This window comes from Chelonia mydas, chromosome 11 (assembly GCF_015237465.2).
Source record: "Chelonia mydas isolate rCheMyd1 chromosome 11, rCheMyd1.pri.v2, whole genome shotgun sequence".
Classification (NCBI taxonomy): domain Eukaryota; kingdom Metazoa; phylum Chordata; order Testudines; family Cheloniidae; genus Chelonia; species Chelonia mydas.
Genome location: NC_051251.2, coordinates 493,601 through 513,856, shown reverse-complemented (window position 1 = coordinate 513,856; position 20,256 = coordinate 493,601). Strand labels below are relative to the sequence as shown.

The 20,256-nt window shown below is 55.8% G+C and overlaps 1 protein-coding gene across 1 annotated transcript in view; it reads right to left on the bottom strand.

Annotated features, from left to right (window-relative positions):
• OBSL1 (obscurin like cytoskeletal adaptor 1) overlaps positions 1–20,256 on the bottom strand; it is a 69,813-nt gene that overhangs the window by 36,983 nt on the left and 12,574 nt on the right. Inside the window, 7 exon segments of the mRNA XM_043525545.1 lie at positions 5,637–5,909; positions 7,545–7,817; positions 15,350–15,622; positions 17,728–18,003; positions 18,955–19,143; positions 19,146–19,229; positions 19,645–19,848. Of these exon segments, the coding sequence (XP_043381480.1) occupies positions 5,637–5,909; positions 7,545–7,817; positions 15,350–15,622; positions 17,728–18,003; positions 18,955–19,143; positions 19,146–19,229; positions 19,645–19,848 (1,572 nt within the window).

The following is a 20,256-nucleotide window of genomic DNA, read 5'->3' as shown; positions in this document are numbered from 1 at the left end:
CTGGGGAACAGTAAAATGAAGGGGGATTGATGCGGACCAGGTGTGCTGAAGATTCAGAGAGAGACTGTTTCAGGGGGCGGTTAAGCCCTGGGAGTGTGTGACCAGAGAGAAGGACTTTTGCAGTAACAGGGTCCCCCGGGGGATTGCAGTGTGCGGTCCCAGGAGCGGAGGAGTGTGCAGCTCGACCCTGGCAAAGAGGTGGTGACCTCGAGAAGGGCTGGCACACTAGGGGTTCTCCCTGGAGACCCTGGGGAGCTCAGAGCACACAGGCCTGTGAGTCCCAACAACTTGGGAAGAGCGGAGTGATGGCCTGTCACTGTCTCCTTAAGAAGGACATTGTAACCCTGTGCAGAAAGAGAGGGTTGAGCATTGGAAAGTTCACCAAAGCACAGTTAATTGTGCAGCTGGAGGGGGATGACTGCTCTAAAAACAGATTCCTGACCCCAAATGGGGCTATAGCAGGATCTGGGAGCAGCTGGAGTGGTAGCCAGGCATCCCCAAGACACCTGTCCCCGACCAGACGGGGGTCTTCACGATCGGGTTCCCCATCGGGCGATCGGAGACAGACGGGATTGGAGCTGAGTCCGAGAGAGCAAGCGGACTGTGAGAGACAGCGAGAGCCTGAGAAAGAGCTGCAGAAGCAGCAGCAGCGTGAACTGGCGGTGGGGGAGCGGAGAGGCATAGGGGACCTCCCAGGGGTGAGTGGGGATAGACCCCGGGGTGCCAGTTCTGCAGGGAACCTCGAGACTAAATTGTTGCCCCTGGTTAAGGAGGGGGGGGATGTGGATGCCCACCTCACCGCCTTTGAGCAGGCTGGAGATTTGAACCAGGGCGATCCTGCGGAAAAGCCCCGGTGTCTAGCTCCCTTGCTGGGTCCCAAGGCCATAGACTCCATCAGCCAGATGGGTGGGGAGGCGGACAGGCTCCCACTCCCGACCCCAACCTCTATACCTGTGTGGAGAATTGTGACAGTGAAGGAAATGTGCCTGTGTCTGTCAGGGGTATTGACTTGCCCATGGAGGGAGCTACCCTGGTCTCCAAGCAGTTGTCTGTGACCAGCCTTGTGTGCTGGGACAAGGGGAAAGAGATCCCAAGCTGTGTGTCTGGGAAAGGAGAAAGTGTGTCCGGCTCTTCTTTGTCTGTGGAGCAGAGAGAAAGGGCCTTTCAGCCTGTGATGGTTGAGGGTAGTGCAGTTGTCTCAGAGCTGGTTCTGTATTCAGCTAAAGCCCAGGAAGGGAATTGCCCTAAGTTTGTGTCTGCTCGGGAGAATGGCCCTGTAACTAGATCGCATCCAGTTAGTGTCTATGTAAAATCCCAGAGCCCAGACAATTCTGGTGCTTGTATTTTGCCTGTTGCTAGTGTGTTGTTGGAAAAGGGTGTCGCAACTCTGTCAAATCAGGGTGAGATCCTAGTCAGGGCACAAGGAGAGCAGGAAGGTGATGTGATTGTGTTACCTACTGAGGGTGTGGAAACCTGTAGCAAGAAGGAAAAGATTCCTGAGCTTGTGTGTGGCAAAGGAAAGGAGAATGTTTCTAATCTTTTATCTAGGAAGTCTGTCAGTTTGCCTGAAAGGGGATTTTGTAGGAATCCGCCAGATGGGCCAGAGGTAATTCTGGATGTAAGGGAGACCCAGAAAGAGTCTGTTGTTGCTCAGGAAAGTGTTCCTCTAGAGCAAGCCCTAGGTGAAGAGGGTAAGGGCAGAATTTCTGTGAGGGGTGAACTGTTGCATAGAAAAGCCCTAGGGAAGGGAATCCTCATGGAGTCTTTGCAAGCAGTTTACTGCAACTGAAGGGTGTGAAAGTGATTTAATCAAGAAAGGTTTCAGAGTAACAGCGGTGTTAGTCTGTATTCGCAAAAAGAAAAGGAGTACTTGTGGCACCTTAGAGACTAACCAATTTATTTGAGCATAAGCTTTCATGAGCTACAGCTCACTTCATCAGATGCATGTGAGCTGTAGCTCACGAAAGCTTATGCTCAAATAAATTGGTTAGTCTCTAAGGTGCCACAAGTACTCCTTTTCTTTTTAATCAAGAAAGTTTCAGTTCCTAACGGCCAGAAATTTTCTGTTGTGAATGGATCCACTGACTTTCCTGTTGAAAGATTCAGTGTGGATAGCTTTGAGAAGGTCTCAGATGAAGTGAAAGCGGTTAAGAAAGTTAAACAGTCCTATAACCAAGTGGCTGTGTTTGGCCAGCTTGTTGGGGAGAAGACCCAATCCCAGTTTGACCCCCTGGGGTTTTGGGGTAGCCAAAGGGCACGGGCTGCATAAACCTTCCCACATGTGGCCTGCGAATGCTATCGACCACCCCCGACCTAAGGGAGTGCGTGAAACTGGAAGGGCCTGGTGTAACTCCTGCCAAGGAATGGGAGAGATGCTGGGGCATCCATGGGAACGTTGGTGGCTTCGAACTTCCCCAGGTCACTGGCTAAAGTGACCCCGCTCAGTTCGATCTCGAAGGGGGGAGAAATGTGACGAAGTGGGACTGTTCTTAATGTTTCCTCTGTATATTGTGGGGGTGCCTCAGTTTCCCCTAGGCAGTTCAAGGGTGTATGATCATTGCAGAGCCCTAGAGGGCAGGTGTGTGCAGGGGTCTGGACTCAGACAATGGCCGACACCCTGTTTCCTGGCAACTGATGGCCTGGGCCCTTCCCCCCTCCCCCCCCCAAGGTGAGAGCTAAAGGGTTGGAGAACAAAGGAATCCGGTGACCTCCTGGCCCGGGAAAGGGACAAAGCCCAGAGGAGGAGGGCTGGAGGGAGTTTCAGTTTGGGGCTGGTTGGAGACATGGAGTGAAGGGCAGACGGGGTTGTCTGGCTCACTGCCCCCCAAAATGGACCCAGCTGAGGGGTCCTGTTCTCTGCAGCTACAAGCTCTGTGTTAGACCATGTTCCTGTCGTCTAATAAACCTTCTGTTTTACTGGCTGGCTGAGAGTCACATCTGACTGCGAAGTTGGGGGGCAGGACCCTCTGGCTTCCCCAGGAGACTGCCTGGGCGGACTCGCTGTGGGAAGCGCACGGAGGGGCAGAGGAGGCTGAATGCTCCGAGGTCAGACCCAGGAAGGTGGAAGCCGGGTGAGCTGTGTGTCCTGCAGACAGGCTGCTCACAGAAAGGAGACTTCCCCACGGTCCTGCCTGGCTTCGTGGGGAGCAGTTCCAGAGCATCGCCCGGGGACTCCATGACACCCTTTTCTGAACCTTTTACAATTCCAACTTTCTAACAAGTAGTACAGGCTCTGGACTGTGGGTTGCACAGGCGCTGACTTTGCGGGGGGTGCTGGATCCCCCATCTCTGCCCCAAGTCCCACCCCACCTCTTCCTGCCCCGTTCTCCCTCGAGCATGCCTTGTCCTTGCTCCCCAGAGCCTCCAGCTGATCGTGGCAGGCTGGAGGTGCAGGGAGGGAGGGGGAGATGCTGATCGGCGGGGCCCACCAGCGAGCAGGAGGTGCTGAGGGGAGGTGCTGATTGTCACGGAGTGTGGGGGAGTCCAGGCCCTGCACCCCTCTTCCTGGGATTCACTGAGACTCTCAGCCAGCCAGTAAAACGGAAGGTTTATTGGACAACAGGAACACAGCCCAAAACAGAGCTTGTGGGTACACCCAGGACCCCTCTGTCAAGTCCTTCTGGGGGAGCAGGGAGCTCAGACCCCAGCCCTGGGGTTCCCTGTGTTCCTCCACCCAGCCCCAAACTGAAACTAAACCCCCGCAGCAGGCTCCCTGCTGCAGCCTCCGTCCACATTCCTGGGCAGAGGTGTTACCTCCCCACCCCCCTCCTGGCTCAGGTGACAGGCTCTCAGGTCTCCCCTCCCCAGGGCACATTCCCAGATCAACACTCCCCCCTCCCTGCTGTGTCACATCGTCACACTGATAGGGGGGCTGCCGGTGGATGCTCAGCACCCACCATTTTTCCCCGTGGGTGCTCCAGCCCCAGAGCACCCATGGAGTCGGTGCCTATGGCAGGTTGTGTTTTCGTTTGGTCTGTAGCCAGGTGTTTCCAGCCCATCTCCTGGCTTCTGTCTGAATCTCTCTGCAGCTTTGTCAAAACCCCTGTTTGGTTTTACTGCAGCCCCAGCTAAGTGCTGGGTGCTGAGGGCTGAACGGAGGGGAGCTAGTGAACAGGGGCCCTGCTTGCACAGAGGCAGCAAATTGTGCATTGTGGGGGCCAGGAGTTGAGGCCTGGGCATTGCGGGGTGCGCAGTGGGGTGCACAGACAGGCTGGAAGGACCTGTGCCGAGCTCAGGGAGTAACGATCTCCAGAGATTTAGCCACAGGTTCTCTGTGCTGCCCAAGGCCTCACTCAGGGGGCCGTGGGCTGCGGGTGCCAATTGCTGGCCTGCAGAGGGAAGAGCGGGGCTCGCGGAGCCCGGAGGGGGGCGCTCGTGTAGCCAGCAGCAGTCGTTTGGGGCGAGTTTCCCCTGGTGGGCACAGACAAGGATCCCCTGCACTGTGAGCAGGGGGTAGCGAGTCACCTTGGGTAACCCCGAAAGTGTCACACCCCCTCCAGCTTCCTGGGGAAGTTCCACAGGGCTCTGGCCTTGGTCCCCCACCCCGTCATGTCTCTGGGTAATCTCATCTGCAAACACAAATTCCCACCCCACCTCCTGTGCTGACAGCTCACAGCCCAACTCCCACTCCCCAGCCGAGTTCTTCCCTCCAAACTAAGATCTCCACAGCATGGGATCTGACCTCTTCTGGGGGATGTCTAGCCCTCAGCTCGAATCCAACATGGCTACAATGGGTTCTTCATGCCCCAAGCCCTCCGGCTGCCTTACTTCTCCATCTCTGTGGGAGGCATCCAGGCCCGTAGCTAGGCATCAGCTTTGCCTTAGCTGGGACGTGAGGCCCTGGAGAGACCTGTGGCCAAATCCGGCTGATTCGGCCTGGATAGCGTCTCTAGAATATGGCCTTTCCTACCCACCCACCCAGCTAACCCTTGTGTCCAGGCCTCATCCTCTCGTCTCTCTACCACGGCAACAGCCTGCTCTCCGGCCCTGACGAATGCATCCTGCCCCACTCAGCTGCTGCTGCCACGGTCATTTTCCTGGCCTGTCACTGTGGCCATTTCCCCCTGCTTTGGTTCTCCCCACTGGCTCCTCTTTCTCCATCACACCAAATGGAAGCTGCTGCTTGTCTCACGTCCAAGGCGCTTCCTGACCTCTCCCCACGTACCTCCCACTGGCTGTCAACTCTTCCCTCCGATCGGCACATGGGGCCTCCACGGCCCACCGGTTACACGTGCAAACAAGCCCCTTTGTGCTTCCGCCCCGGCTGCCCCTCCCGCCTGGGCGGCGCTCCCGGAAAGAGCCGTAAGGCGACCTCATTACTTCCCCTCCAAACTCTCCTTTGCCGGGAGGCCTGCGAACAACGTGACGACGGCTAGGCTGCCGGTGAGCAGCGGCCACTGCCCATCAAGCTGCCCATGCTTCCGTGTGTTCTCCCGTCCGTCCGTCTCCTGGCTCACACTCGGACTGTGAGCCCCTTTGGGAGGCACTGCCTGTGATCTGTGTTTGTACCACACCTAGCAGAGGGGGGCCTGGGCCATGACGGGGGCTGCTGGCACTTCGAGCGGGGCGGGAGCAGTGAAGAAAAGGGGGGACAGCTCAGTGGGGGGAAGCCGGGGCAAGGAGGAGCCGACACCGACCTGTCACCGTGATGTTGTAGAAGACGGAGTCGCCGCCCGCGTCGCACACAAACTCCCCCGTGTCCTGCGTCCGGGCCGAGGGGATGATGAGCCTGCGATGGGGCCCTTCGCGCTCCAGGAGCAAGAGCTCGCCCTCCTCCACCTCCACCCCGTCCTTGTACCACTGCACCGGGGCATCGGCACGGGACAGCTCGCACGCCAGCACCACGCGCTCCGAGGCCAGGTAGGTGTGCGCGGCGTCCTCGTTAGAGCTGACGATCCTCACGGGTGGCTCTGTGCAGGGAGACAGGACGGGCTCAGCAGAGCGGCTACCGGCTGGGTCACTCACAGCCAGCCGCTCCGCCCATTTCCCCAACACGGGGAGGAGAGATGGGAGCCCAGCCTCTCCAGGACATCAGAGAGGGTGTCACTCCCCGTGGCTCTGTCACACCTGACCCTCTTCCCACAAAGCAGCACCATCCCACCCGGGCCCAACAGGACGTGCCCCTGTGCTCTCAGGCGTTCCTGCGGGCCGACCTCGCCAATCCCACACGCTGGAGCCGGGCTAGAGCAGTTCACGGAGGGGAGGCTGCAAGGCACAACCCCTGGGCTGCAGAGAGGGGGCGGGGGTTCAGCAGTTCAGCAGGGGGCGCTCTCCCCCGGCGGTAAGTGCTGGCCCCAGCATGGCACCAGAGGGCGCTGTGCTGCAGGGAGGGGTCAGGGACTCCATGGGGGGGCTCTCCCCTGGCAGTCAGTGCCAGGGCCGCCCGGGGACGGGGGGGGGAAATGGGGCAATTTGCCCCAGGCCCTGGGCCCCCAGGGGCCCCCACGAGAGTTTTAGGTGGCACTTCGGCGGTGCATCCTTCAGCGCCGCCGAACACACCCGGAGTGAAGGACCCGCCGCCGCTTCTTGGGGTCCTTCCGCTCCATGTCTTCGGCAAAGTGCCCCGAAGACTGTCCCCTGAAACGACCCGGAGCGGAAGGACCTCTGCCGCCAAAGAGCCGAGGCCCCCTGAATCCTCTGGACGGCCCTGGCCAGCGCTGACCCCAGTGCCCCTGTGCAGCAGGAGGGGGCACTGTGCTGGAGGGAGCAGGGTGGGGGCTCCATACGGGGGACTCCATCCCTTTGCAGTCAGTGCTGACCCCAATGACCACCGTCTACCACCATCTTTCTTACAAGACCCAAGGCTTTGGCCCAGTAAATACAGCCAGAAAGAAACCATCAGGGGAGCCCTTCTGACCCACCCACTGGGGGGCCAGGGCAGTCACTGACCTGCCAGCTGGGGTAACGGGGGAGCGCTGCTGACCCACCCGCCAGGGATCAGGGGTGTCACCCACCTGCCAGCTGGGGTAACGGGGGAGCGCTGCTGACCCACCCGCCAGGGATCAGGGGTGTCACCGACCTGCCAGCTGGGGTAACGGGGGAGCGCTGCTGACCCACCCGCCGGGAGGCCAGGGGACATCACCGACCTGCCAGCTGGGGCAATGGGGGAGCGCTGCTGACCCACCCGCCAGGGATCAGGGGTCTCACCGACCTGCCAGCTGGGGTAACGGGGGAGCGCTGTTGATCCAACAGCCAGGAGGCCAGGGGTGTCACCACCTGCCGGCTGGGGTAATGGGGGAGCGCTGCTGACCCACCCGCCGGGAGGCCAGGGGACATCACCGACCTGCCAGCTGGGGCAACGGGGGAGCGCTGCTGACCCACCCGCCAGGGATCAGGGGTGTCACCCACCTGCCAGCTGGGGTAACGGGGGAGCGCTCCTGACCCACCCGCCAGGGATCAGGGGTGTCACCGACCTGCCAGCTGGGATAACGGGGGAGCGCTGCTGACCCACCCGCCAGGGATCAGGGGTGTCACCGACCTGCCAGCTGGGGTAACGGGGGAGCACTGTTGATCCAACAGCCAGGAGGCCAGGGGACATCACCGACCTGTCACCGTGATGTTGTAGAAGACGGAGTCGCCGCCCGCGTCGCACACAAACTCCCCCGTGTCCTGCGGCCGGGCCGAGGGGATGACGAGCCTGCGATGGGGCCCTTCGCGCTCCAGGAGCAAGGGTTCTCCCTCTTCCACCTCCACCCCGTCCTTGTACCACTGTACCGGGCCGTCGGCACGGGAAAGCTCGCACGCCAGCACCACGCGCTCCGAGGCCAGGTAGGTGTGCACGGCGTCCTCGTTAGAGCTGACGATCCTCACGGGCGGCTCTGGGCAGGGAGACAGGACGGGCTCAGCAGAGATGTAAGTAACTGATCTACAAATTCTGTCGAGTCCTTGCAGCAGCCAGCCACCAGACCCCAGAGCTTGGGACTGGAAATGAAGTTGAATCCTTTATGCAATTGATAGGTTATAAGACAGAAGGGGCCACTGTGATCATCTGCTCTGCCCCCGTGTCACACAGGCCATCGGACTCCCCTGAGTTAATTCCTGGTTGAACCAGGGAAAATTTATTAGAAAAACATCCTACCTTGATTTAAAACTTGCCAATGATGGACACCACAACTTGTGGTAAATGGTTCCAATGGTTAATTGCCCTCACGGCTAACAACTTGCACCGTATTTCTCATCTCAATTTCTCCAGCTTCAACTTCCAGCCACTGGATCCTGCTGTGTTAGACTGAAGTGCCCAGGATCAAACTTCTGTTCCCCACGGAGGTACTTACAGACTGATCATGTCATCCCATAACCTTCTCCTTGTTAAGCTTAGTAAACTGAGCTCCTTGACTCTGTGACTACAAGGGTGGTTTTCCAATCCTTTATTCCTTTTTTTGGCTTTTCTCTGAACTCTCTCCCATTTATCAACATCCCCCTTGAACTGTGAACACCAGAACTGGGGGCAGGGTCCAGCACCGGTCACACCAGAGCCAGATACAGAGATAAAATAACCTCTCTACACTTACTTGAAATTCTCGTTCATGCATCCCAGTGTGAGGGGACTGTGACCCCCTTACTAACATTCGGGGGGGGGTTTTAGTTGCTAGCTCCCAGTACTAAAAAGGGGGAAGGGTCGATGGGGAATCAGGACCCTGAGATTGCCAGTCCCCAGGAACAATGGGGAGAGGCCAATGCTCCAGGTCAGCCTGAATGTCAGGGTGGGCAGGCTAATCAGGGAGTCAGGAGTCCAGGGAGTTTGAGCGGGATTTGCCTGGGTCAGACAGAGTGGGGCCGAGCTAAGGAGAAAGCAGGGGCCCAAGCTCAGCTGGGGAGCAGAGCTGTGCCAGATCCAGAGGGACCAGAAAAGCAGCCCAGAGAGAGCAGACCCTGTCCTGGGAGCAACGCTGCAGCAACCAGAGCCAGAGGGGCCAGAAAAGCAGCCCAGGAAGCAGGTCAGTGCTGGGAGTAGAGTCAGAGAAGCAGCCTGCAGAGCAGATCTGTCCTGGGAGTAGAGCTGCAGCAGCCAGAGCCAGAGGGGCCAGAGAAGCAGCCCAGGGAGCTGGAGGCAGAGCAGCAGCAGCCGTGCAGAGACCGAGTGGTGGAGCTGGGGCTGGAGCAGTCTGGGGCTGGGTGCGGTGAGCAGCTGGGGAGAGCGAGGGGGACCCTGGGCAGCGGGCCCAGCACAGGGAGACGCCTCAGCCAAGAGGCTCTGCAGGCCAGGTGTGGATCATAACCCTGACAGGGCGGAGGTGACGCTGGGAAGAAGGGTCCTGCCACTTAGAGCCTGAGAGCGTGTGGCCAACACCAGAGCGAGTGTCCAACCCACAGCATCCCTACAGCACGGCCAGGGCCTGAGAAGAAGGCCTGGTACTTACAAGGAACAGACTGTGAACTGCCCTGACAATCCAGAGACCCTGTTTGTGATGTTCCCTGCCACAGGGCGGGTTGATGTGTTTCCTTTAACCTTTCCCATTTTCCCTTATTCTTTTTAAAATTAATTGTTGATTAAATAACTTGCATTTGCTTTAACTTGTATGTAATGGTCAGTGGGTCCGGGAAGCGCCCAGTGCAGAGAGCGTACCCCGGAGTGGGGACACCCTAGCCCCTGACCTAGGTGACCACAGCAGGGTTGGGGGTCGAGCCCCCCAGGAATCCTGGGCCCAGCCTTGTTGGGGTTACAAGGACTCTGCCAGACAGGAGAGTGGAAGGGGAGTCCTCAAGGGCAGGGAAGCCACTGGGTAAAGGAAGTGGGAGAAAGGACTCAGATCCTTTCGCTAGCCCACTTCACCGGGGTAGTGCAGAAGCCAGGAAAGTTCCCCACAATAGCGGGACTATTCCCCCGCTTACACCAGGATCACATTAGCCCTTTTGGCCACCACGTCACACTGGTTTTTCATGTTCAGGTGATTACCCATCAACACCCCTGCAGTCCTTCTCAGAGTCCTTGCTTCCCAGGGTAGAGTCCTGCCATTGTAGGTGTGCCCAACATTATTTGTTCCTAGATGTACACATTTACACATTGTTTGCCTGAGCCCAGTGTACCAAGTGATCCAGATTGCTCTCTATCAGTGACCTATCCTCTGCATTATTTGAAAGTGGAGGGCAGCTTGGGTGAAAGTGATCATGAAATGACAGGTTTCAGAGTAACAGCCGTGTTAGTCTGTATTCGCAAAAAGAAAAGGGGTACTTGTGGCACCTTAGAGACTAACCAATTTATTTGGGCATAAGCTTTTGTGAGCTACAGCTCACTTCATTGGATGCATCCGATGAAGTGAGCTGTAGCTCACGAAAGCTTATGCTCAAATAAATTGGTTAGTCTCTAAGGTGCCACAAGTACTCCTTTTCTTTTCATGAAATGACAGAGTCATGATTCTAAGGAATGGTAAGAGGCCGAACAGCAAAATAAAGACAATGGATTTCAAGAAGGCAGACTTTAGCAAACTCAGGGAGTTGGTAGGTAAGATCCCATGGGAAGCAAGTCTACGGGGAAAAACAATTGAAGACAGTTGGCAGTTTTTCAAAGAGACATTATTAAGGGCACAAGAGCAAACTATCCAACTGCGTAGGACAGACAGGAAGTCTGGCAAGAGACCACCCTGGCTTAACCAGATCATCAATGATCTAAAAATCAAAAAAGAGTCCTACAAAAAGTGGAAACTAGGTCAAATTACAAAGGATGAATATAAACAAATAACACAAGTATGTAGGGACAAATTAGAAAGGCCAAGGCACAAAACGAGATCAAACTAGCTAGAGACATAAAGGATAACAAGAAAACATTCTACAGATACATTAGAAGCAAGAGGAAGACCAAGGACGGGGTAGGCCCATCATTCAATGAGGAGGGGGAAGCAATAAGAGAAAATGTGGAAATGGCAGAGGTGCTTAATGACTTCTTTGTTCCAGTTTTCACCACGAAGGTTGGTGGTGATTGGATGTCTAACTTAGTGAATACCAGTGAAAATGAGGTAGGATCAGAAGAGGCTAAAATAGGGAAAGAACAAGTTAAAAATTACTTGGACAAATTAGATGTCTTCAAGTCACCAGGGCCTGATGAAATGCATCCTAGAATACTCACGGAGCTGACTGAGGAGATATCTGAGCCATTAGCGATTATCTTTGAGAAATCATGGAAGACGGGAGAGATTCCAGAAGACTGGAAAAGGGCAAATTAGTGCCCATCTATAAAAAGGGAAATAAGGACAACCCAGGGAATTATAGACCAGTCACCTTAACTTCTGTACCCAGAAAGTTAATGGAGCAAATAATTAAGCAATCAATTTGCAAACACCTAGAAGATAATCAGGTGATAAATAACAGTCAGCATGGATTTGTCAAGAACAAATGGTCTCAAACCAACCTGATAGCTTTCTTTGACAGGGTAACAAGCCTTGTGGATAGGGGGGAAGGCGTAGACGTGGTATATCTTGACTTTAGTAAAGCTTTTGATACTGTCTCCCATGACCTTCTCATAAACAAACTAGGGAAATGCAACCTAGATGGAGCTACTATAAGGTGGGTGCAAAAGTGGTTGGAAAACCATTCCCAGAGAGTAGTTATCAGTGGTTCACAGTTATGCTGGAAGGGCATAACGAATGGGGTCCCACACGGATCAGTTCTGGGTCCGGTTCTATTCAATATCTTCATCAATGATTTAGATAATGGCATAGAGAGTACACTTATAAAGTTTGCGGACGATACCAAGTTGGGAGGGTTTGCAAGTGCTTTGTAGGATAGGATTAAAATTCAAAATGTTCTGGACAAACAGGAGAAATGGTCTGAAGTAAATAGGATGAAACTCAATCAGGACAAATGCAAAATACTGTATTTAGGAAGGAACAATCAGTTGCACACACACAAAATGGGAAATGACTGCCTAGGAACGAGTACTGCGGAAAGGGATCTGGGGGTCATAGTGGACCACAAACTAAATATGAGTCAACAGTGTAACGCTGTTGCAAAAAAAGCAAACATCATTTTGGGCTGTATTAGTAGGAGTGTTGTAAGCAAGACACAAGAAGTAATTCTTCCACTCTACTCTGCTCTGATTAGGCCTCAAGTGGAGTATTGTGTCCAGTTCTGGGCGTCACATTTCAGGAAGGATGTAGACAAATTGGAGAGAGTCCAGAGGAGTGCAACAAAAATGATTAAAGGTCTAGAAAACATGACATATGAGGGAAGATTGAAAAACTTGGGTTTGTTTAGTCTGGAAAAGAGAGACTGAGAGGGGACATGATAACAGTTTTCAAGTACATAAAAGGTTGTTACAAGGAGGAGGAAGAAAAATTGTTTTTCTTAATTTCTGAGGACAGGACAACAAGCAATGGGCTTAAATTGCAGCAAGGGAGGTTTAGGTTGGACATTAGGAAAAAACCTCCTAACGGTCAGGGTGGTTCAGCACTGGAATAAATTGCCCAGGGAGGGTTGTGGAATCTCCATCATTGGAGGTTTGAAGAGCAGGTCAGACAAACACCTGTCAGGGATGGTCAAGATAATACTCAGTCCTGCCAAGAGTGCAGGGGACTGGACTAGCCGACCTCTCGAGGCCCTTCCAGTCCTATGACTATGATTTACCTGCGCCCAATTTTTTGTGTCATCTGCAAATTTTATAATTTTGTTTTCTTCTAGGTCACTGATAAAAGTTAAATTGTGTAAGGCCAAGAACCAGTCCCTGTGGGGCCCCACTAGAAACACACATGCTCAGTGATGACCCCTCACTTACAGTTACTGTTTGAGACTTAACAGTGAGCCAGCCTTTAATCCATTGAATATGGGCCATGTTGAATTTATATTGTTCGAGTTTCTTATTCAAAATCTTGTGCAGTACCAAGTCAAGTGCCATACAGAAGCCTAAGTATATTACATCAAGACTACTACCTTTATCAACCACACTTCAGGATAATTAATTATTGGAACAAATTACCAAGAGCTTTGGTGGATTCTCCATCATTGGAAATTTTTAAATCAAGATCGAATGTTTTCTAAAAGCTCTGCTCTAGTTTAAACCAGAATTACTTCAGGGCAGTCTTATGGCCTATGCTATACAGGAGATCAGACTACATGATCACAGTGGTCCCTTCTGGCCTTAGAATCTGTGCCCCATACCAGCCATTCTATTATGTTGTCCAGGATCAAAGTCAGGCTGACAGGCCTATAATTACCTGGATCATCCCACTGACCCTTTTAAAATAATGGCACAACATTAGCTTTCTGCCAGTCCTCTGGAACTTCCCAGTGTTCCACAGTTATTGAAAATCAACATTAATGGTCCAGCAAGCTCCTCAGCCAGCTCTTTTAAAACTCTTGAATGAAAATTATCAGGACCTGCTGATTTTAAAATGTCTAGTTTTAGTAGCTGCTGTTTCACATCCTCCTGAGATACTAGTGGAATAGAAAGAGAGCCATTATCATATGATATGACTACATCATCTGTTCTTTTCCCAAATACAGAGCAGAAATATTTATTGAACACTTCTGCCTCATCTGAATTATTACTGACTAGTCTATCTTATAATGGAGCAATAGCATTGTTAGGCTTCCTTTTGTTCCTAATATACTTTAAAAAACCTCCTTCTTATGGTCCCTAATTCCGCTGGCCATAGATTTTTTATTTTATCCTGTTGCTTCCCTTATCAATGTTTTGCAAATCCTAGCTTATATAAATAATTTTTATAGCTACTTTCACTTCCCCTCTAAGCCAGGTTGGTTTTTTAACCACTGTAACCGACATTCTGGGCTGTGGCTTTTGGGGCATCTAGTAAAATCAGAGAATCATAAAATCATAGGGCTGAAAGGGACCTAGAGAGGTCTCATTCTTAAACAATTCCCAATGATTATTTACATTTTTCTGTTTAAATCTCCCAGTTGATCTGGCGCCCAATTTTTGTCAGCTTTCTGTAATGGGCCCTTTTAAAGCACCAAGTAGACATGTGACTGGTCTGGACTTTATCCTGTTTGCATATTACCAAGTGCAATCAAGTCATGATCACGTCTACCTAAAATGTCACCAATTTTTACTTCTGTGATCCGTGTCTCTGTCACAACAAGGTCTAACATGGAACCCCCCGTGGTGGATACAGCACATATTGAGTTAAGGAATTGTCGTCTATAATATTTAGTGATTCCAAGGATGTTTTAGTCCGGGCAGCATGAGACCCCCAGCACATGTCACTCAAGGTCAAGCCTCCCCACCCCCTTTTCCCCTACACATTACCAATAGGAGTGCAAGGAGCTGCTCCTCCGGCTCCCTGTGGAATTTGGCGGGGACACCCATTAGTGCGCCAGCCCGTGCTTTGTCTGTTAGAACAGAGATGCTGCAGAGCGGCATCAGGGAGGCAGGGTGGTTTCACCTGCATTAGCATTTGGCCAGGATGTCGGGGTTCTTGCCTTTGCCTGTACAACTGAGCCAGGGGCTTTATCGCAATGAGACTGACACGTCCAGTCCACAGCGCAGGGAGGCACATGGTGCTGGCAGGTGGGTCCCTGCCCCAGACTGGCCGTTAGCTGAAGTGCAGGCAGAGGTGGGGAATGAGGGTGACAGAGTCCCGCTGGGGCAGGTTCTGGAGTGCACAGTGTTAGGCAGGTTACAGTCTGCGTCTCTCCTGGGAACAGGCAGCTCGGCAGGCAGGGGGAGGAGCTCGGGGACATAAGGGAGACCTCAGGAGGGAACTGAAGAGAGTGATGGGGCTTAGTATGGCGCAGTGACCAGCGCAATCTACTGAGTCACTGAAAGCACCACCTGGTCCTTCCTCACTGGTCCCCCATCCACTGTGTGGCCAGACCACCCACTGCTTATCTTACAAAGGGCAGCAGGCTCCCATCGCCTCCCTGTACAGCAGCATGACCCCAGCCCTGTCCCCCTGCCGCAGAGCGCTCTGTTAACCGCTGGCTGAGAGGAGGGATTGCAAGTCCCAGGGGTGCGACTAGTAGCAAAGGAGTAAAACAGAGCAAAGGGCAATAAAACGTTTTCCCTCCAGTGATCTCTCTCAGTGTGAGCAGAGCTGGCAAGCCCAGGCCCCGAATCCCCAGCCTCACCCACTCCTGATGGGTCCCTCCAGCTAATCTCAGCTCTCGGGCATTGACGCTGCAGCAGAAGACAGCTGATGGGGAGGACGTGCTGGGCCAGGAATGCGTGTGTGTGACTAGGAGCTTTCTGATGGAGGGGAGCAAGGACAAGAGACGCTGTGGCCAGGGAGGATGAGGGCAGAACAACAAAGCACAAAGAGGGGAAAGAGCTGGACAGACCGAGGGACGGAGAGCAAAGGGGTTGACCATGTGGACACTGCAGCGACAGAGCTATCGAACCTCCTCAGACAGACGGACAGAGACCCGCAGCACCTGTGCCAGTGAACTGGGATCAACCCACCTGTCACCGTGATGTTGTAGAAGACGGAGTCGCCGCCCGCGTCGCACACAAACTCCCCCGTGTCCTGCGGCCGGGCCGAGGGGATGACGAGCCTGCGATGGGGCCCTTCGCGCTCCAGGAGCAGGCGCTCGCCCTCCTCCACCTCCACCCCGTCCTTGTACCACTGCACCGGGGCATCGGCACGGGACAGCTCGCACGCCAGCACCACGCGCTCCGAGGCCAGGTAGGTGTGCGCAGCGTCCTCGTTAGAGCTGACGATCCTCACGGGCGGCTCTGGGCAGGGAGACAGGACGGGCTCAGCAGAGAGGCTGCCGGCTGGGTCACTCACAGCCAGCCGCCCCGCCCATTCCTCAGTACTGGAGGTTATTGCTCATTATTACAAGGGGCTTCCAGTGCCCATTGATTATGGGGAACTGGAGCACACTTGGGTTCCGCCGCTGGTGGGGGCAGCCGTGGCCAGGCAGGCAAATCGCACCATGCCTGAGCGGCTAGCGAGAGCCCACCGTGGGGAGTCGTGCAGTCCCTGCCGAACGCTAAGCACGAGCTGAGTGTCAGGGTTACTGCACGGGCGCTGCTGGAAGAGATGTGTAAAATGTAGAGCACGATGCTCCAGACCTGCTGGAGGTGCAGCCAGTCACCTGAGATAGCCGGGGCTCTGCTAATTCGGTGAAGAGTGAGAACAACTGACCCAGCTCAGCCCTGGGCTTACAGGCTGGGCCAGATGCAGGCCGAGCATTTACAAAGACGAAAGAGCTGCAGAAAAAGCCTCTGACCGGGGGACCCTCGGGCTGAGCTGGAACCAGGGAAACGCCTGGCTTATGGAAAGAGACAAAGGTCTGCGGCTGTGTACGAGAAGGAGCCAGGGTGCAGAAGCTTCCTCATCCAAAGGAGGTGCCCTGCCAGCAGACGTGTCTCCGGAGAGGCAGATCCCAGCTCAGTGGACTGGCCCCGTGCTGGACGGACTGACCATTGGGTGAGACAGGAAAGGTCAGAAAGTCCAGGCTCTGATTGCGTGCTGTGTTTTCCTTTCCCTTGTAACCTGATGTTTCCAAACCCTTTTACATGCTTGTATGTGAATTTTTATCTCAAGCTCTGTTAAATAATCTTCTGTTTGGTTTTATTATAGACATGACTAAGGGTATGTCTACACTGCAATTAGACACCCATGGCTGGCCCAGGCCAGCTGCCTTGGGCAGCGGGGTTCAGGCTAAGGGGCTGTTTCACTGCAGTGTAGATTTCCCAGCTCGGCCTGGGGCCCAGGATCTAGGACCCTACGAGGTAGGAGGATTCCAGAGCTCCGGCTGCAGCCCGAGCCGGGAAGTCTACACCATAAGGAAACAGCCCCAGATGCCCGAGCCCCACGATCTGAGTCAGCTAGCACAGGCCAGCGGTGGGTTTCTTCTTTGCAGTGTAGACGTAATCTTACAGCACATCTACAGTGCAAAAAAACCCCTCGGCAAGAGGTCTCAGAGCCTGGGTCACCTGGCTTGCAGGACTCACGCGATGGGGCTAAAAGAAGCAGTGTACACATTCCCGCTTGGGCTCAAGCTAGGCTCTGAAACCCGGCAGGGGGCCGGGGTTCAGAGCCCAGCTGCAGCCTGAGCGGGAACAGCTACGCTGCTACTCACAGCCCTGGAGCACGAGCCCCAGCCAGTGACCCATGGTTTGAGACTCACTGCTGCAGGGTTTGGTTTGGTTTTCTTTGTACAGGAAACAGACCCTAAGTGCTTTGCGATGAGGGACCCGTGCTGAAGGGAGGTGAGGCCAGTAACCGGGGGTGCCCTGCAGGTGTCCAGATGACAGCAGAGTGGGGTGCATTGCAGGTGTCCAGACAAGGAACTGGGCACTCCGGGTAACAAGGAGGGGTGGGTAAGTCACTAGCCTGCAGCCCAGCGTGGAGACCGTGCGCTGCCAGCAGCCGGCAGCCTTGGGAGATCATCCCCCGTGGGCACAGCCACAGCTCCCCCACTCCGCGAGCAGGCAGCAGTGATTCACAGGGGGCAGCTGCCGGTCACTTGGCCTCTGCTTACCACCCAGCAGGGTGGCAGAGCCCCTGGGGCTCACATGGCCAGAGGCCTCCCCTGGGGCAATGGACAGAATCCGGCCATGGCAGCTCCAGAGGATTTGATTTCAGTGGCCAGAGGAGCCTGTGAAGGCCAGAGAAGGCAGGTCTCTGGGGGAGAGGCAGTGAGGAAGAGAGGATGAGTGGGGGTGGATGGGGCAGGAGGGGAGAAAGGGGTCTCAGGGCCACACATCTGCCGTGGGCCTGCTGGGATGTGATGGGACGTCTCCAGCTGTAATGCCCTGAGCCCATGCCTGCAAGGAACCTGCAGGAGGGGCGAGGGCGCAGGGCTCCTGAGGGCCAGCTCCCAGCTCACCAGTCACAGTCACTGTGAAGCTCAGCGCATCTTCGCCCGCATCACACGTGTATGTCCCGGCATCCGAGGGGCGGGCAGAGCGGATACACAGCCTCCTGGTGCAGCCCTCTGCCTGCAGGGTGACGACGTCGTCCGAGGGCACAGCCTCCCCGTCCTTGAGCCACCGCACAGGGGCGTCGGGCGTGGAGACCTCACACTCCAGGAGCAAGGGCAGCCCTGCCAGGAGCTCCCGGAGGCGGTGGGCCTCAGGCACCGGGGCGATGCACACCTGCGGGGCTGAGAGAGTCACCGTGAATGAGCAGAGAATGGAGGCGAGTCCTTGCTCTCACAGGGCAGCCAGGACAATGCCCCGGGTCCCAGCAGGCCCCGGGGTAGGACCCATGCAGATTGGTCTATGGGATTGGGCTCTGCAAGACAGTGCATGCTGCCTGGCATCCCACACAGGCCAGCTTCCTGCTGCTCAGCCCATCCCACCGCAGGCCAGGCTGCCAGATGGCCAGGAGCCGCTCTCCCATGCATCGGTCAGCGGTGCAGCCCCTGGAGATTGCAGCACCCAGCATGCAACGCTCCACCCCCACCCCAGAGCACAGCCTGCTGCAGAAACAGAGCTCGCTTGTGTCTCACAAGGCTGCACCTTCACACTGGAGCCCAGGGCAGATTGCGCCCAGCCCTAGCAGGGCAGGTGAGAATCTGCTGCCACCCCAGGGAGCCCAGCGCAGCCTCTCCCTGGCCGAACTAGCATCCTTCCTGTGGGCTCAGCGCAGGGAGATGCCCTGGGCCTGAGCAAGCAGCATGCTCTCCGCCGGGAGGGAGAGAGCTCCCTCAGGCCAGGGAAGCAACAGGAGCTATGTCAGATGCCTCTGGGTGCTGAAGAGGCTGCAGTGAAAGAAGGATTAGCACCCTAGCCAAATGTCCCCAGAACAGCTGCCACCACCCAGGCCAGAGGGGGCTGCATTATATTGCTGGGTGAAGTGGTGCCTGCCTGTCCCTCCCCCACCTCCCACGGGCTGGGAGGATTATTTGGCCTTTGCCAAGGACTCTGAGCTGCTGGGAGGACAGGTGTGTGGGAAGGGCAGGCCCTTGTTGTAACTCTTGTGTTCATGCTGCCTGGTTCATCCCCTCAGCTCAGTGATCTCAGCTGATATCCCAGGAGGGTGGTCTGGAGCCTGGATATAGTGCCCCCGCCCCCCCGGTTTGGGGGCTGATCCGCAGCAGGACAGCACTTACCTTGCACCCGCAGAGTGGCAGAGTCCCGCACGCCGCTGGACACAAACGTGACCTCGGCCCCGCTCTCCGCCAGCCGCACACCGCGGAGCAGCAGGGAGTGCTCGGTCCCGCTGCGCTTTATGCAGTAGCTCTGGCCTTCCTCTTCCTCCTGCAGCTTTGCCCCGTTCAGGAACCAGTTCCCTGCCACGGAGCTGAGAGCTCCAGGGAGAACTGGCATCCTGGCCCACCTGCACCTGCCACGTCCTTCAGGGCTCTCCGCACGCAGGCTACAGGGACTAGAGCACAGTGCAGGGTCCTCAGCCAGAGACGGGCAACACCTCGAGCAGAGCTCCGGCCCCCCTGCCCTTCAGCCCTGGCCATGGGCCACGTTACCCATTCACCCCTCTGAGCTGGCCACTAGCACGCTGGGTGCAGGACCAGGGGCTGCCCTTCAGCCATGGGCCAGCTCCCCAGGGCAAGTGCCCTTCAGCTGGTGGGCCTGCGCCATGGCCCCGTCCCATTCTGTGTTGGGAAGAAGGGGTCACTGGACCGGCACTGGACTCAGTCAATCAGTGCTCTGCACAAGCCAAAGCAGGCTGTAATTCCCAGGATCCTGGCATCCAGCCATGTCTGGCAGGGCTCAGGCAGGAGCAGGGCCTGGAGGGAGCAAGCTCAGGAAGGGAACAGGCCCCAGAGGGCTGTGGTACGTACCAAGGTGCACAGAGCCAGGGAATTCCACGGGCCTGCTCCTCCCGTACTTGTGACGGCACAGATGCGGGAAGCAGTAGTCTGCCTCGGCAGGCACGCTATCCCCGAGCACCTCCACCATGCTGGCCAGGTCCGTGGTAAGGCACTGCACCCACTCAGCCGTGCTAGCCTCCTGCCGCTCCAGGACGTAGCTGCTGGGGGGGGCTCCTGTGCACATCAGGCCCGGGGCACCACGTCAGGAGGGCAGCGTTGCTGCGGTCCGTGCTCATCTCGGCGGCCACGGGCGCACTCGGGGGAACACGCTTTGCACCTAACACAAACCCCACATCTGGTTAGCTCCCTGCTCTGAGATGTCGACCGAGCAGGTAAGCAACCAGCTGAGACACGGGGCCTTCCCCTCTGGGGGCTGCCAGCCCCGATCCCCAGTGCACGGGCCGCCTGGCGTCAGGGGACCGGAAATGGGATACAACGCCTTCCCCTCTGGGGGCACCGGCTCCAATCCAGCTCCAGGGGACGGATACGCTGCTCTGGACACATGGACTATTCAAATACTCCTGCATCAGCTTTATAAAAATGATCTGTGTATCTTACGGCTAGTGTGCTCCTGGCTCAACG